Source organism: Chrysochloris asiatica, unplaced genomic scaffold, assembly GCF_000296735.1.
Source record: "Chrysochloris asiatica unplaced genomic scaffold, ChrAsi1.0 scaffold00167, whole genome shotgun sequence".
Lineage (NCBI taxonomy): Eukaryota > Metazoa > Chordata > Mammalia > Afrosoricida > Chrysochloridae > Chrysochloris > Chrysochloris asiatica.
In genome coordinates this window covers 6,413,130-6,432,127 of record NW_006408685.1, presented here as the reverse complement: position 1 = coordinate 6,432,127, position 18,998 = coordinate 6,413,130, and the positions used below count along the sequence as shown (strand labels likewise).

Here is an 18,998-nt window from a genome sequence, read left to right as displayed (position 1 = left end):
AAAAAAAAAAAAAAAGATCACCAGAAGCATTTTGCCTTCAGCTGGCAAGGCCATCAATACATCTACACTATCATACCTCCGTACCTCAGAGGTATTGCAACTCTCCAACACTCTATCCACAATGTCTAAAAACTCTACAGGGATCTTTATCTCCTTTCCCTTCCTCAAGACATTACAGTAGTCCATTGCATTGATGACATCTTGCTGATTAGACCTAGTAAGGAGGAGAAAATAATGACTCTAGACTTATTGGTAAAATATTTGCATGCTAGAGATTGGGAAATAAACCTGACAAAAATTCAGGTGCTTTCTATCTCAGTGAAATTTATAGGGGTCCATTGGTGTTGGACATGTCAAGATACTTCTATTCAAGTGAAGGGTAAGTTATTGTACCTCTCTCCTCCCACAAGTAAAAAGGAGGCATACCACCTGTTAGTCCTCTGAATTTTGGAGACAACATATCCCTCATTTTGGAGTATGACTTCAGCCTATTTATCAAGTAACTTGAAAATCTATCAGTTTTCAATGGGACCCAGAACAAGAGAAGGCTTTGCAACATGTTCAGGTTACCCTGAAAGTTGCACTGCTACTAGGGTCATCTAATCTAGCTGATCCAATGTTGCTTGCAGTGTCAGTGGAAGACACAGATGGATTATGAAGATTTTGCTTGTTGTTGTTGTTATGTGCCGTGGAGTTGGTTCCCATTCATACAGGGTTTCCGAGGCTGTAAATCTTTATGGGAGCAGAATGCCTCATCTTTCTCCCACGGAGCAGCTGGTAGTTTCGAACTGCTGACCTTAAGGTTCACAGCCCGATTTGTAACCACTACGCTACTAGGCTCCTATTAAGGAATCACAGCACAGACCATTAGGATTTTGGATCCATCCTTTGCAGATAACTATTTTCCTTTTGAAATGAACAAATCTTTGGTTTTGCCAAATTCTGTCATGCAATCTCCAGCATCATTTCTATCACCAAGGCCATATTTTCCAACAGCTGATCCTTCCTCATTGCTCCCAACCTTTGCATTCCAATCACCAGTAATGATCAATACATTTTAATTGCATGTTTGATCAATATCAGATTGAAGAAGTTGGTAGAATTCTTCTATTTCATCCTCACTAGCTTTAGTGGTTGGTGCGTAAATTTGAATAATAGTGGTATTAACTGGTCTTCTCTGTAGTGCAAGTATATTATCCTATCACAGACAGAGGTACCTCAGGACTGTTCTTTATATGTTCTTTTTGACAATGACTGCAACTCCATTCCTCTTCAACTTGTCATTCTTGGTATAGTAAACCATGTGATTGTCAGGTTCTAAATGACCAATACCAGACCATTTCAGCTCACTAATGCCTAAGATATCGATGTCTATGCGTTCCATTTCATTTTTGACAACTTCCAATTTTCCTAGATTCAAGCTTAATGGATTCCATGGTCCAATTATTAATGGAGGAGACAACGCCACCACGCCCCACCCCAGTAGACTTAGCTCCAATTTAATTGTTCTCAAACCTATTCACCATACTAGTAACTTGAGATAACTTTCTAAAAATCTATCCAGGCCTCCCATGTTTAAAATATTTGATTATTTTCCTATCTATGGACCAATTATACAAAAATCTCACAGGATTCATACTAAAATACAGATTCGTTGGCTCTACAAGACAAGTTGAATGAGATTCTTTGAGAAAACACAATTGCAATGAAGTTTTGTATTTTGACATTATTTAAATCACAACAGTTTTAAAAAATAAAGTCAGTAGAAAAAAACCAGATGGTCAAAACATTAGTTCCTGATGATATTGAAATATACTAGCAAATAATAAGGTACATTATTTAATACTGGCTGAGATTTTTTTATAGATCATGATTCAATTATATAATCAAATTAATAGATGCTAATCAACCCAAACAAATTAGAATGTTATCTAATGAATTTCCTTCAAATTCTTTTTAAGTTCACAAAAATTTGCTCCAGTGTTGTGTGGTGGGCTGATTGTTGCATTTTATTTAAAGTTATCTTATGTTGTAACCAGTATGACCTTGAAACAATGCAGTGTTTTGCCAAGTTTACAAAAATTGTAACAGTTTTTTCAACAGCATTCCTACCAACAACATTGGGGGAATCCATTTTCTGCTTTAAATGAAAGTTTACTTACTGCTCTTTTCCTAGAACACCCTGTAATCCAAGGCACAGTAAGGTTTCCTGAAATCTGTGGAAACAACAAATGGAATCTCAGTAAGATATGCATTGCCACTACTTGGACTGTTGATCAACACCAAAGAGTTCAGGTAAGATGTCAAGATATTTCTGTTTTCAGAGTATATCCCCCATGTAGACATGTATTTATTGAATCCAACAAATTTAAAAGGCCTTCCTTTCTAGGAAAAATTTACATGGCATATAAGGTTCCCCTGGAAATACAAGAAAATTTCTAAGTCATTGTTAAGACCTGGATACATGGTTTGTTTATCTATACCATTGTTAAGTGCCGTGAAGTAGGTTTTGACTCATAGCAACCCTGTAAATGGTTTCTGAGGCTTTAAATCTTCATTGGAACAAAAAGCCTCATCTTTCTACCACTTGGTTATCTATAAACAACAAAATTATTACAAGAAAAATTCAGTGTTCTGTAGAATACGAGTAAAAGAATTACAGAAGGGTCACCATAGGTGTCTCTCTAAATAAGGCATCATCAGAAAGCAAGAGATTTTTATAACAAAATGCTTATGCTATAAACAATTTTAACATATTACTTATATTTATTTAATAAATTCATTACTAATATAACTTTTTATCCATGTGTATTCTTCATTAATATTTTAAACATAGAACTCAAATGATTGAAACATTTTATTTTTCTAAATCGTGGCATCATTCTAAGTCTATTTACTATGCCCTCCATCCTTTCTTGGACAATAGTGAATTATAGATTGTAATAGGTACATTAACTTAAAGGAAGGTTCATTTCTATAAATGGTATATGAGTGAAAAAGGAAGAAATTGTGGCACCTTTGACATCGTCACCATTATTAAACCTCTTTAGATAAGATAACAGTACATATCCAGTATTGGTGTTGTTAAATACCATCAAGTAGGTTACAACACTTAGTTATCCTGTCTAGGGTTTTGGAGGAATGGCTGATAGGTTTGAAGCACCAATCAGATAACAAATAAAATCTTTTCATTGGAATCACATCTCAGAATTCAATGTTAGTGGTAAAGTTTTTCAATGTGGCAACTTTGAGTAAATATTTCTTACAGAGAAGATACATATTTGAGTGATTATTTTCTAATAATTTCCCTAATTCAGAGGGTACTATGGGAACTGATGATATAATTGTTTTTCGAAACTACCTCATCAATCCATCCACGTATATCTAAAATTGAAACAATGCTTCTAGAAAACAGCATTCAGTAGTCTGAAAATTCCTTTTCGGCTTAAACAAGTGCTACTCCAGTTAAATTTTAGGGAATGCTGTGACTCTTTAGTATAAGCAATTGACTTCTAGATGGGTCCAAGCCCACCAGCAGATCCACAGGAGAAAGATGAGGTTTTCTTCTTCTCCAGCAAACATTTAAAACCTCGGACACCATATACTGGATTGCTATTAGTCTGAACTAATTAGGCAACATTTAACAAAAACAATCAGGTGAATTTCAGGAAGTGTTAACAGACACCAAGCTATTCTGAGGTTATATTCTAGCTGCAACTCAGGTTAGCCTGACTTGACCATAATTTTACTTAGGACATACTTAGATTAAAGGAGCACTGGTGGTGCACTGAGTTTCGCATTGAGCTGTTAACTGCAAGGTCAGCAATTTGAGTCCACTTATCCCTCCTCAGGAGAAAGAAGAAGCTGTCTGCTGTGGTAAAGATTTACAGCTCAGAACCCCTATAAAGTGTTGCTATGAGTTGAAACTGTCTCCATGACACACAACAACATAGGTAGACTTTGGAGTACTCCAAACATTCCTTTTTCTCTACCTCTCTTCCAAATACACATATCAGTGAGAGACTGACACAAAGTGAAATCAGCTTCTATTGTTTTGGTAAATGTGCCACACAGTCAAACATCTATTGTGTTTGTTAAATTATACTCAATAATTATACTGTGTTTACTGACAAGTAATAATGAACAAACAGTAAAATATTAAAGTATTATCTACAGTTATTACTGTCACTGGCTACTAGACCTGCTATTTTACTTTAAGCTCTAAATATGCCCATATATTTAGAGCTCAAAGTAGGATACTTAAAGTGGTAAGATGAAAACCATATAAAATCCAAATAGTACTACTAAGAGCTTGACTTCTAATTTTACTCAAGGTAAAATCATATGCAGAAAATGACAACAGACTGGAATGCTGGGGAATCATGGGAAGGTGTGAATAATTTATTTATTTATTTTTTTAATTGTGATAAAGTTCTTTTTGAAAAATTCTGCAAATTATACACTTTCTTGTTCTCCAGTCAGTACCGATTTCGTGTATGATATAATGGAGTCCTGGTATGGTGCTGCTGGATAAGCACTGGACTGCTAACCACAAGGTCTGCAATTGAAACCCACTAGCAGCTTCTCATAAACCCAGTACAGTGTTGCTTTGAGTCAGAAATGACTCGATGGCACTTAATAACATCCATCACCAAAAACAATAATATAGTTATAAAGTAAATTGATAGATTCAATGATGGAAATATATCTGTTAGATAAGCACATAATACATTATAAAACCCCAGTGCTATAGTCAATTTTGATTCATAGCCAACTTATAAGGCAGAGCAGTATTGCTCCATAGAGATTCTGAAGAGCTGAAAGCCTCATATTTCTTCTATGGAGTGACTGGTGTGTTTCAATTGCAGAACTTGTGTTTAGCAACCAGATGTTTAATTCACTATACACCACTGACCTTTTGGTGATTAACCTACAGTACCACACCAGGACTCCACTATGCCATTAGGGATACTTAATGTACTCTAGAATTTCAAAATTTTCAAAATTTCAAAGTATCTTTTGATAGAGATATCCAGCTGCTTTGGATTATTTGTGCAATTACTCTGATCTAGTAGTAAGGATAATTCTGCCAGTAGAGATTTGCTGGAGAAAGCATGTAGAACTAAGTGAATTGGGGGGCGAGGGAGAAACTACTAAAAAATTACATATGAAATTATAAAATTAATACTCATATCAAACATGGCAATTTAATTTTTATGAATATTTGCATTACAAATATTAAGCATTTAAAATGTGACCTCTTGCTTAAATCAATTGCATTTAACCAAGAAAATGGAAAACGAGTATAATCACATTAATATATAAATATACATTCCACGTGATTTGGAAAGAGATGAAGTTTCACTTTTGGGGGTTTTATAATTCTGTGGCAATAGTTACATGAAACTAGAATTGCACATTTAACTATTCTTTGCTATTTGCTTAAATCTATTCAACAATTCATTTAGTTTTTGGAACAGCCAGGCAAAACATCTGAATTTATTGATCTAAAAAAAAATTTCACATTATTGTATAAATACTACACACAAAGAAACTAAACTCTCCGCCATTAAGTAGATTCCAACTCATAGAGATCCTGTGTAGATTGCAAATCTTTGTGGGAACAGAAAACCTCATCTTTCTATCACAGAGTACTTGTAGGATTGAATTGCCAACATTGAGGTTAGTGGTCCAGTGCTTATACTACAGCGTATAAATATGTATCTCCAAATGTTGAAGTTCTCTTTGATGCCATATTGATAATAAGTTTCTCACTCACCAGAACTAAAAAAATACAGTACTTCAGAGGAACAGAGTAATATACTTCTCATTTAAATGATATTTCACTTCCAAACACTCTTTCAACAGCCTGGTATGGAAAATGCAACTGAATTTACAAAACGAATCTACAAGGAGAGAAGACTGATTTAGCAACTATTTCAGAGTGTACACATCCATATGAGTGTTGTATGTTTCCAAGGAGAAAACTTGGGAAGTTATAAACTCATTGCAATGATGCTGCTTTTGTTGATAGCATCTGGGAATTTTACTTTTATAATTGTCATTTTATGACTCACCCAGAGATACTGTGTCATTATTTCACATAACCTTTATTTTTAACTGAAGATATAACAACAAATTGATCATCCATATTATTAATTAAGCATGACTTAGAATACTTTCTTACGACTTTCTGAAAAGAAATTTACCCTGGGATGATAAAGATGTGTGACCACTAAAAGCATTTTAAGACTACTAAAACAATTATAAAAGAACTTCAAAAACCTTAAAATAGTCAGCCAAGCAGAGGCAGTGACCCAGCGCTAGAAGCCATGGAGCTCTGCATCTGGAGGGAGAGGTATGACCAATTTTTCATCTTTCACTTTTAATTTTTCACATATCTTCCTCTTCACTCTGATCATGCCCTCACTTCCCAACCCAGACACATTCAGGCAGGCAGGAGCACACCCCCAAAAGGGTCCAGCACTGCACCCACAGTTTTCCAATGACAGAGAGAGGTAACCTGCTGGCTGCTTCTTATGATGTCTGACTCTGGGACCCAGGCCCAAATTTGACCAGGGTGGGACCCATTATCCCTGCATGCACAGCAAAGGCCGGTGGACAATCACAATTTTACTTTTGTTTTTGATTGGTGGTTTCTGTCTCTGCTTCTACATTGTTTCTGTCTTTGGTGCTTTTGGACTCACACTTGTCCCAGGGATTGGAGCTTTCTTCACCTACCTTGCCCAAGAAGAGACAGCAACTGTGCTCATATAGCCAAGCTGCAAGCATACCCTGTAATGCCACACCATCTGGGCAATAGCCAAAACCAGCTGCTAGGCATTAAACATGAAAAGGGAAGCCTATCTTCAGATCATATCTACCAGGAGACACTTAGTAAGCTTAACAACAAAGCAACATACATCAATTTAAGCATAAAAACCCATATAACTGCTGAAAATGTCCAAGAAAACACGATTAAAGATCTCAACACATGTCCAAAAACAGGTAAAAGTAACTGAGACAAATAAGATGGAATAAAACACAGATTTTCCAGTAGAAGAGAAGGCTCTGGATCTGCCTGACAAGGAATTCAGAAGAATAACATGGAAACAAATTCAAATGCTCCTAAAACGGGTGGAGGAAAATAAGGAAGAAGTCAGGAAAGTGTTACAGAAGCAATCAAACAAGATAGATACAGCATTGGAAATGATCCAAAACCTGCAAAAAGAAGTTCAGATGATTAATAATAAAATATCAGACATGGACAATACACGGAAAGAGCAAAGGAGTACAATAGAAGAGATGGAAGCCAGAACCAGCAAACTGGAAGACAAATCTCTCAATACTGCTAAGAAAAAAGAGCAAGCAGAAAACACGAGTAAAAATCTGAAGAGAGTCTAAGATTCATGCCGGATAACAAGAACAGAAATAACTTAAGAATTATTGGCATTTCAGAACAGGTAGGATCACAAAAATCCACAGAAAAGATAGTTGAAAAAAAATTTTTCCTAACATCTTGAAGATGATAAGATAAATACTCAAGAAATTATAAGAACCCCAGGAAGGATAGACCCCCCTCAAATAAAATCACCGAGACATGTCATAATCAAGCTTTCCAAAATCAAAGACAAGGAGAGAATCCTAAAAGCAGTCAGGGAAAAGAGAAGTGTTACTTACAAAGGCAAGCAAATCAGGTTAAGCTCTGACTTCTCATCAGAAACCATGCAGGCAAGAAAGCAATGGGGAGACATATATAACACCCTAAAAGAAAAAGAAAAAAAAAAAGCCTGTCAACCAAGAATTGTGTATCCAGCAAAACTGTCGATCAAATATGATGGCACAATCAATACATTCCAGGATAAACAGAAGTTAAGAGATTTTGTCAAAGCCAATTCAGCACATCAAAACATCCTAAAGGGAGTTCTGTGGAATGAAAACCAGCAAGAACAGACAACAACCAGAGATTGACAGAATTGGCAGCACCACCTGGAACTCAGTCGACAGATAGCAGAGTTCAGAACAGAACAAAATTACAGCAATGAATTCAGAGGACCTGTGAGGCTAACCAAAGATCAAAATATTAACACTGTCAAAGAAGGGGGAAATATAGGATCAGAGATCTAGGTGGTGAGGAGGTCGAGTAGATTGCAGGATACAATAGACTGTCTTAAACACAGGGAATATTTAATAGACAATAGAATAACCCCAATGAAAATTAATACTTCAAATTTACCATGAAAATGAAGATCCAAGAAGAAAAAGGAAACATAAAAACTAAGAAAAAAACAACTAGAAATAGCACAAAAACGTGAACTCAGCACAAGAAGGCATGCAGAACAAAGGAACAAACAGAACCACACACACACAAAAAAATAAACATAATGACAGAAGTTAATCCATATCTATCGAAAATTATACTGAATGCCAATGGATTAAATGCAACAGTGAAGAGACAGAGAGTGAATGAATGGATAAGTAAACAAGACCCTTCAATATGCTGCCTACAAGAGACACAGCATACACATAAAGACAAAAACAGACAGAACGTTAAAGAATGGAAAAAAATAAGCCAGGCTGATAGCAATAAAAAACAATCAAGAGCGGTAATACTAATCTCTGATAAAATAAACATTAAAGCAAAAATCAACATAAGAGATAAAGAAGGACACTATATCATGATTAAAGGGTCAATTGAGCAAGATCACATAAACATGATTAACATCTACACTCCAAATGAAAGAGCATCAAGATATACAAAGCAAACCCTACTAGGACTGAAGAAAGAAATAGAGAAATCTACAATTACAGTGGGAGATTTTAATACACCACTTTTGAAAAGGGCAGAAAAAAAGGAAAGAAACTCAACTAGCTAAAGAGGAACTAAACAGCACAATCAACCAACTTGACCTCATAGACGTGTACAGAGCATTCAACCCAACAACAACACAATACACATTCTTGTCCAGTGATCATGGAAAATTCTCCAGAATTGACCATGTGTTAGGTCGCAAAGCAAGCCTCCGTAAATTTACAAATCTCAAAATACTACAAAGCTTCATTTCAGACCACAATGCGATAAAATTAGAAATCAACAATAAGAAGACCAAGGAAATAAAGTATAATATGTGGAAACTAGATAACACCCTGCCAAAGAGCGTCTGGTTAATAGAAGAAGTTAAACATGGATTCACAAAGTTCCTAGAAACAAAAGAGAATGAAAACACAATATACCAAAATCGTTAGGACAATACGAAAGCAGTTCTGAGAGGACAATTTATTGTGATGAATGCAAACATCCAAAAAGAAGAAAGAATTTAAATTAACACATTAACATAGCATCTCCAGCAACTAGAAACGGACCAACAGAGGGAAGCTACAGTCACCAAAAGAAAAGAAATAATAAAGATCAGAGTGGAAATAAATGAGATCAAAAAGAGAAAAACTATAGAAAGAATCAACAGGAAAAGAAGCTGGTTCTTTAAAAAGATTAATAAAATTGGCAAACCACTGGCAAACCTAACAAAAGAGAAGACACAAATAACTCGCATTAGAAACCACATGGGCAATGTCACAACAGAACAAAAAGAAATCAAAAAGATAATAACAGAATACTATGAAAAGTTGTAATCTAACATATTTGAAAACTTAGAAGAGATGGATACATTTTTAGATAAACACGACCTACCTAAACTCACACAGAGTGAAGTAGAAGACTCGAACAGACCCATAACAATAGAGGAAATTGTTCAGGTCATCATGGATCTCCCAAACAAAAGAAGTCCAAGTCCAGATGTCTTCACTGGTGAGTTCTACCAGTCATTCAGGGGAAAGTTGTCAACAATTCTACTCCAATCATTTCAGAATATGGGGGAAGATGGAAAACTTTAATACATTTTATGAAGCAAGCATAAGCCTCATACCAAAACCAGGGAAGGACATCACTAAGAAATAAAATTGTAGACCAACATCCCGCACGAACATAGATGCAAAAATTCTCAACAAAATCCTAGCCAACAGATTTCAGCAACACATCAAAAAAATAATACATCATGACCAAGTGGGTTTCATAAAAGTGATTCATGGATGGTTCAACATTAGAAAAACAATCAATGAAATCCAGAACATAAAAAAGAAAAAGGAAAAGAACCACATCATCATATCGATTGATGCAGAAAATGCATTTGACAAACTCTAACATCCATTTCTTATAAAAACACTCAACAAAGTAGGAATTGAAGGGAAATTACTCAACATAATCAAGAGCGTATATAAAAAACCAACAGCCTACATTACTCTCAATGGAGAGAAACTTAAAGTCTTCCCTCTGTGAACGGGAACCAGACAAGGCTGCCCTTTGTCACCACTCCTATTCAATATTATGCTAGAAGTGTTAGCAAGAGCTATACGGCAAGATAGAGAAATCAAAGGTATCCAAATTGGCAAAGAGGAAGTAAAACTCTCTCATTATTTGCAGACGATATGATCCTATATATAGAAAATCCAAAACAATCAGTAAAAAAGCTACTAGACCTAATTGGAGGATTCAGCAAAAGTGGCAGGGCACAAGATCAACATCCAAAAATCAGATGGATTCCTCTATACCAATAATGGAAGTGCTGAAATAACATTGACAAAGCAATACCATTTACAATAGCCACCCAAAGGATGAAATACCTGGGAATAAATGTAACCAGAGAAACAAAGGACCTATACAAAGAAAACTACAGAACACTACTGCAAGAAACTAAAAGAACCTTACAAAAGTGGAAGAATATACATGTTCCTGGATAGGAAGACATAACATTGGGAAAATATCAATAATGCCCAAAGCAATTTACACATATAATGCAATCCCAATTCAGATTCCAATGACATTCTTCAAAGAAATGGAAAAAAACAATTACAAACTTTATATGGAAAGGAAAAAGACCCATGATAAGCATAGCACAGCTTAAGAAGGAGAACAAGGTGGGGGTCCTTTCACTCCCCTATTTCAAAATGTACTATATGGCTACATTAGTCAAAACAGCCTGATACTGGTATAAAGAAAGATACATTGATCAATAGAACGGAATTGAAAATCCAGGAATTAACCCATCAAAATACAGCCAACAGAGCTTTGAAAAAGAGCCAAAGTACATTGCATGAGGAGCAGATAGTCTCTTGAACGGATGGTGCTGGTAGAATTGGAAGATGATATGCAAAAGATTGAAACAAGACATTTATCTCATGCCTTATACAAAACCCAACAGAGCATGGATTAAAGACCTAAATGTGAATCCTAGAATTACAAAGGCCATCAATGAAAAAATAGGGACAAATGTCAGAGCTCCAATACAGGGCATATACAGACTACCAAGCATTTTGAAAATTACATAAACAAAAGTAGACAAAATAGATGAATGGGACATACTAAAAATTGGAAAACCTATTTGCATCAAAAGAGAAAATAGGGAGTCAAAGAATGGAAAAAAATATTTTGCAAGGAAATCAGACAAAGGACTTATTTCCAAAATATATAGGAACTTACAATAGCTCTACAAGAAAAGGACAAATAACCCAATTTGAAAATGGGCACAGGACATGAATAGAAACTTCACCAAGGAGGAGAATCAGGCAGCCAACAAAAATATGGAGAAATGTTCACGATAACTAGCCATAAGAGAGATGCAAGTCAAACCAACGATTAGATATCATCTCACACAAGCAGTAATAGCAAAAATCAAAAAAGTAGAGGACAACAAATATTGTCAAGGATATGGAGAGACTGGGACCTTCCTACATTGCTGGTGAAATTGCAAAATGGTCCAAGCACTCTGGAATGCAATATGGTGCTTTCTCAGAAGGTTGGAAATAGAGATACCTTATGATCCAGCAATTCCTCTACTTGGTATTTATACACAAGAAATACGAGCCATAATACGAGTAGATATATGCACAACAATGTTCATAACGGCACTATCTACAATAGCAAAAATATGGAGACAAAGAGGCGGGGCTTGACGGCGGCTAGGGTGGAGGTGCAGTGAGGTTTGCCATCAGCAATACCACAGAATACCAGGTAAAGCAGATCCAGGGCAGAGCTCCAAAACTCGGAAGCATAGAGATAGGAATATTTTAAAAGTTTAAGGCGTATAGATTGTGGAACTTGAAGCTAAAGTAAAAAATCGTGTACTTGTGAATCAGTCGGGCTGGGCTTGGAGGCCTGGATCCTACATCTTGGGAGAGACCAAATGGCAAGACCAAGCAGGGAAGCAGAAACACCACGGAAAAATGCTGCAAGAACCTTGGAGCAAAAGTGGACAATATATTTTGCCAGTTTTGCTACGTTATGATTTTTTTTTTTTTTGTATCTGGTCATTGGTACACCCACTGTTTGCTCGCATCTATTCTGGTGAATGTAGGGGGAGCCCGAGTGATTGGACACCCCCTACCTTTACCAGTGGTGGGTTCTTCTGTCACACATGCACACAGATACACAGCCCAAGAGCAGGCCCTGAACATTTTTTGCTTGTTTGTCTTTTCTTTTGTTTTTTAATACGGGAAAGGTCAGGACAGGGATGTAGAGAGGGAAAGAGAGTTTAAAAACAAAACAGGCCGAAAATTAAACTAAAGCCTGAGATATAGCATAACAACCAACACTGGCATCTTGACATCTCTCAGGTAGCTTTGAAAGCAAGAAGCTGAAGAGAGGGCATTAAAGTCATACTCATATTAGGCTACATATTTCTTTTTTTTTTTCTCTCTTATCTCCCTCTCCCTTTTCTGTGTTTATAGACTACAGTATTCAGTCTAGGTTTTGTTGTTGCTGTGTTTTGTTTTTTTTTTATCTTGTTTTATTTTTGCTGGTGCTATTTGGCTGTTACATGCTCCCCTTTCTACCTTTGGAGGACTCTTTCTCTACATATATTACACAAGAAGAGTCAGCAACTGCTGCCATATAGCCAACCTATGGTTACACTCTCTAAAACAGGAAAACGAATAAAAACTGCCATATAACAGAAAAACAGAAAACACCTTTGAAAGTTACTCTGAGTGAAGCAATAAGAAGAATGAAAAGGGAAGCCCACATCCTGATCACATCTTCCTGGAAGCAAAAAGAAAGTATAAAAAAAGACCAAAATGCATAATCAATTACGTATTAAGGCCACAGATAAATACTAAATATGTATAAGAAGCAAAAACAGATGACTATATCAGCACATGTCCAGAAACAAGTAAAATGTTTGAGACAAATGACCTAGAGGTAGACCTGCACTCCATTCTGCAAGGAGGGCAGGCCTTGGAAATGCCTAAGAAGGAATTCAGAAAAATGATTATAAAATGTTTAAAAATACTTTACAATGGAGTTGGGAGAAACAAGGAAGAAGTCAGGAAAGTGCTACAGGAACAATGAAACAAGATAGATACTATATTGGAAACAATTTAAAACCTACAGAAAGAAGTCAAAATGATCAATAACAGAATATCAGAAATAAACAATACTCTGAAAGGGCAAAGGAACAAAATAGATGAGATGGAAGAGAGAACCAGTGAACTGGAAGACAAATCTCTCAATTCCACTAAGATAGAAGAACAAACACAAAAAAGGATAAAAAAATCTGAAGAAGGTCTAAGATTTATGTTGGACAACATGAAGAGGAATAACTTAAGAATTATCAGTATTCCAGAGCAAGAAGAATCGCACAGGTCCACAGAGGAAACAGTTGAAGAACTGCTGGAAGAAATTTTCTCTAATATCCTGAAAACGAAAAGATAAACATTCAAGAAGCTTAACAAACCCCAGGAAAGATAGACCTCAAAAGAAAATCACTGAGACATATCATTGTCAGGCTCTCCAAAATCAAAGATAAGGAGACACTTCTGAAAGCAGCCAGGGAAAACAGAAGTGTCACATACAAAGGCAAGCAAGTCAGATTAAGCTCAGATCTCTCAGCAGAAACCATGCAAGCAAGAAGGCAATGGGGAGACATATAAAAAACCCTGAAAGAAAAAATTTCCAACCAAGAAGCAAAGCTATCAATCAAATATGATTGTGTAATCAAAGCATTCCAGGAAAAACATACGCTAAGGGATTTTGCCAAAGCCAAACTACCACCTAAAAAGAGTTTTGTGGACTGAGAACCAACAAGAACAGACAACAACCAGAGTTTGACATACGTGACAGCACCTCCCAGAATTAAGTCAACAGAAGGAAGAGTCGAGAACAGCACAAAACTATAAGAACAAGCTCAGAGAATCTGGGAGTTCAGTCTATGATCAAAACAAGTACAATGTAAAAGAAGGTAAACACGTAGTAACAGAGATCCTGATAGTGAGAAGGTCAGGTCGATTACAGGATAAAATAGACTGCACTACATGGAGAGAAAAGTGAATGGATTATAAGGCAACCTTAAAGAAAATTAACACTTAATAATATACCAAGAGAATGAACATCCAAAAAGAACATGGAAACATTAAAAGTATGAGGAAAATCACAAGAAAGAACACAAAAAGCATGAAGTCAACAAAGGACAACACACAGAACAAAGAAAGCAGCAACACCACAAAAAAACAAACATAATGGCAGCAAATAATCAATACCCATTGATAATTACAATGAATGTAAATGGATTAAATGCACCTGTTAAGAGACAGAGGGTTATAGATTGGATAAGAAAACAAGATCCTTCAATATGCTGTATGCAAGTGATGCATCTCACACACAAAAACAGATTAAAAGTCAAAGGATGGGAAAAAAATATACCAAGCTAATTGCATTAAAAAACGAACAGGAGTGGCAGTACTAATCTCTGGTAAAATGAAATTTAAGGCAAAACACAGCATCATAGATAAATAAGGTCATTATGTCATAAATAAAGGGACAATTAAGCAAAATGAAATAACCATAATAAATATTTATGCCCCTAATGAAAGTGCTCCAAAATATATAAAGCAAACTCTAATAGATTTGAAGAAAGAAATAAATGAATCTACAATAATAGTGGGTGATTTTAATATACCACTTTCAAAAATGGATAGAACAATCAAAAAGAAACTTGACAAAGACACAGAAGAACTAAACAACACAATCAGCCAACTGGACCTCATAGATGTGTACAGAGCATTCAACCCAACAACTGCACAATACACATTCTTTCCTAGTGCACACGGAACATTCTCCAGAATAGACCATGTGTTAGGCCACAAAACAAATCTCCATAAATTTACAAATATAAAAATTCTACAAAGCATCTTCTCAGAACAAAATGTTATGAAATTAGAAATCAACAATAGGAAGACCAAGGAAATCAAGACAAATACATGGAAACTGAACAACACCTTGCTGAAAAGTGACTGGGTAGTAGAAGAAATTAAACGTGAATTTACAAAGTTCCTAGAAATAAATGAGAACAAAAACACAACACACCAAAATCTTTGGGACACGGCAAAAGCGGTATCGAGAGGACACTTTATTGCAATAAACGCACATATCCAAAAAGAAGGAAGAACAAAAATTAACACAATAACACAGCATCTACAACAATTAGAAAGAGACCAACAGAGGGAACCTACATCACCAAAAGAAAAGAAAAAATAAAGATTAGAGCAGAAATAAAAGAGATTGGAAACAGAAAAAAACTATAAAAACAATCAACAGGACAAGAAGCTGGATCCTTGAAAGGATTAACAAAATCGACAGCCCATTGGCAAACCTAAGAAAAGATATGAGGGAGAAGACACAAATAACACACATTAGAAACCACATGGGCAGTGTCACAACGAAACCAAAGGAAACCTAAAGGATAATAACAGTACTATGAAGAGTTGAACTCCAACAAATTTGAAAATATTATAAGAGATGAATATATTTTTAGATAAATACGACCTACTTAAACTTGCACACAGTGAAGTAGAAAACCTGAACAGACCCATAACAAAAGAAAAATTGATCAGGTCATCAAAAGACTGCCAACAAAAAAAAGGCCAGGAACAGATGTCTTCACTGGAGAATTCTTCCAAACATTCAGGGAAGAGTTGTCACAAATTGTACTCAAATTATTCCAAAAGACAGAGGAGGATGGAAAACTTCCTAATACATTTTATGAAGCAAGCATAACCCTCATACCAAAACCAGGGAAGCACGTCACTAAGAAAGAAAATTATAGAACAATATCCCTCATAAACATAGATGCAAAACTTCTCAACAAATTCCTAGTCAACAGAATCAAACAACACATCAAAAAGATAATACATCGTGATAAAGTAGGATTGATATCAGGGATGCAAGGATGGTTCAACACTAGAAAAACAATAAATGTTATCCACCATTTAAATAAGAAAAAAGAAGAGAACCATATGACCATATCGATTGATGCAGAAAAGGCATTTGAAAAATCCAATATCCATTCCTTATGAAAACACTCAACAAAATAGAAATTGAAGGCAAATTCCTCAACATAATTAAGAGCACATATACAAAAAAAAGCAGCCTACATTACTCTCAATGGAGAGAATCTGAAAGGCTTCCCTCTGTGGACAGGAACCAGACAAGGATGCCTTTGTCACCGCTCCTATTCAATATTGTGCTGGAAATCTTAGCAAGAGCTACACAGCAAGACATGGAAATTAAAGGCATCCAAAGGCGTAGTGGTTATGAATCAGGCTGTGAGCTGCAAGGTCAGCAGTTTGAAACTATCAGTGGTTCCGCGGGAGAAAGATGAGGCGATCTGCTCCCGTAAAGATTTACAGCCTCAGAAACACTGTACAGGGTCACTATGAGTCAGAACCGACTCCACAGCACACAACAACAACAACAAATTGGCAAAAAGGAAGCAAAACTCTCCTTATTTGCAGACGATAGGAGCTCTGGTAGCGTAGTGGTTACGAATCGGGCTGTGAAACTTAAGGTCAGCGGTTCGAAACTACCAGCTGCTCTGCGGGAGAAAGATGAGGCTTTCTACTCCCGTAAAGATTTACACCCTCAGAAACCCTATACAGGGTCGCTATGGGTCGGAACCGACTCGGTGGCACATAACAACAACAACAACAAATGATCCTATATGTAAAAACCTCCAAAGGCTCAGTAAAAAAAAAACTACTTACTAGATATCAATGGAAGATTCTTCAAAGTGGCAGGATAAAGATCAACATACAAAAATCACTTGGATTCCTCTATACCAAAAAACAAGAGCACTGAAAAGGACATTAGGAAAGCAATACCATTTACAATAGCCACCCTAAGGATGAAATATATAAGAAAAAAATGTAAAAAGAGAAACAAAGGACTTGTACAAAGAAAACTACAAACGACTACTACTAGAAACTAAAAGAGACTTACAAAAATGGTAAAATGTACCATGCTCCTGGATGGGAAGATATAACATTATGAAAATGTCAATACTGCCCAAAGCAATTTACACATATGATGCAATCCCAATCCAGATTCCAACGATATCCTTCAAAGAGATACAAAAATCAATTACAAGCTTTATATGGAAAGGAAAGAGATGCAGGATAAGCAAACCACTACTAAAGAAGAAAAATAAGGTTGGCGGCCTCTCACTTTGAGTCTTCAAAATTTACTACACAACTACAGTGATCAAAACAGCTTGGTACTGGTACAATGAAAGATCCATAGGTCAATGGAACAGAATTCAGAATCCAGAAATTAACTCATCTACAGACAGAAAACTGATTTTTGACAAAACACCTAAATATACCACATGGGGAGGTGATAGTGTCTTCAACAGATGGTGCTGACAGAACTGGATAACGATATGCAAAAGATTGAAACAAGATCTTCACCTCACACCTTATACAAAAACCAACACAACATGGATTAAAGACCTCAACGTGAATCCCAGAATTCGAAGGCCATCAATGAAAAAATAGGATCAAATGTGAGGGAATTAATACACAGATTACAAAACATTTTGAAAACCACACAAACAAAAGTAGACAAAATAGATGAGTGGGACATGCTAAAAATGAAAAACTTACGTGCATCGAAAGACTTCAGAAGAGTAAAAAGGGAACCCACAGAATGGTAAAAAGTCTTTTGCAATGACATATCAGACTAGGGATTCATTTCTAAACTATATAGGGAATTTCAACACCTCTACAAGAAAAAGACAAATAACCCAATTAAAAAGTGGGCACAGTGCCTGCCGGCCCATGCTTACGCCACCCCACCCCCCACCTAATGCAATAATGGAAGCTCAGGTGATAAGAATGCCAGGTAAATTACAGGTTACAATGGAGTACCCTAAATGCGGAGAACAGTTAGTACATTACAAGGTAAACCCAAAGAAAGTTAGCACTCCACAACATATCATAAAAACGAATTCCCAAACAGAACAAGCAAAGAAACCGACTAGAATCAACTCAAAAAACACTAAACCAATACAAGAAGGAAAGCAGAACCGAAGAACGAACAACACCTCCAAAAAAGTAACATAATGACATCAATCAACTCATACTTATCGATAGTTACATTGAATGTTAATGTATTGAATGCACCAGTGAAGAGACAAACGGTGGCAGAATGGATAAGAAAACAAGATCCATCAATATGCTGCATGCAAGAGACACACCTTACACATAAAGACAAAAACAGACTTAAAGTTAAAGGATGGAAAAAAATTTATCAAACCAACAGCAGCAATAAACAAGCAGGAGTCACAATACTAATCACCAACAAAATAGACTTTAAGATAAAAAACAGCATAAGAGACAAAGAAGGACACTATCTCATGATCAAAGGGTCAATGGAGCAAGACAACATAACCATAATAAACATATACGTTCCCAACGAAAGAGCACCAAGATACATGAAGCAAACCTTAATGGAAATGAAGAAAGAAATAGATAAATCCACAATTACAGGGGGAAATTTCAACACACTACTCTCGAAAAGGGATGGAACAACCAGAAAGAAACTAAACAATGCTACAGAGGAACTTAACAACACAATCAACCAACTTGACCTCATAGATGTATACAGAGCATTCTAT

The 18,998-nt window shown here is 36.0% G+C and overlaps 1 protein-coding gene across 1 annotated transcript in view; it reads right to left on the bottom strand.

The window, feature by feature from the left end:
- Nucleotides 1-18,998, bottom strand: part of HDX (highly divergent homeobox) — a 395,136-nt gene that overhangs the window by 305,846 nt on the left and 70,292 nt on the right. The window contains exon 3 of the mRNA XM_006871312.1: nt 2,163-2,216. Coding sequence (XP_006871374.1) covers nt 2,163-2,216 — 54 coding nt within the window. The remainder of the gene's footprint in view (nt 1-2,162; nt 2,217-18,998) is intronic.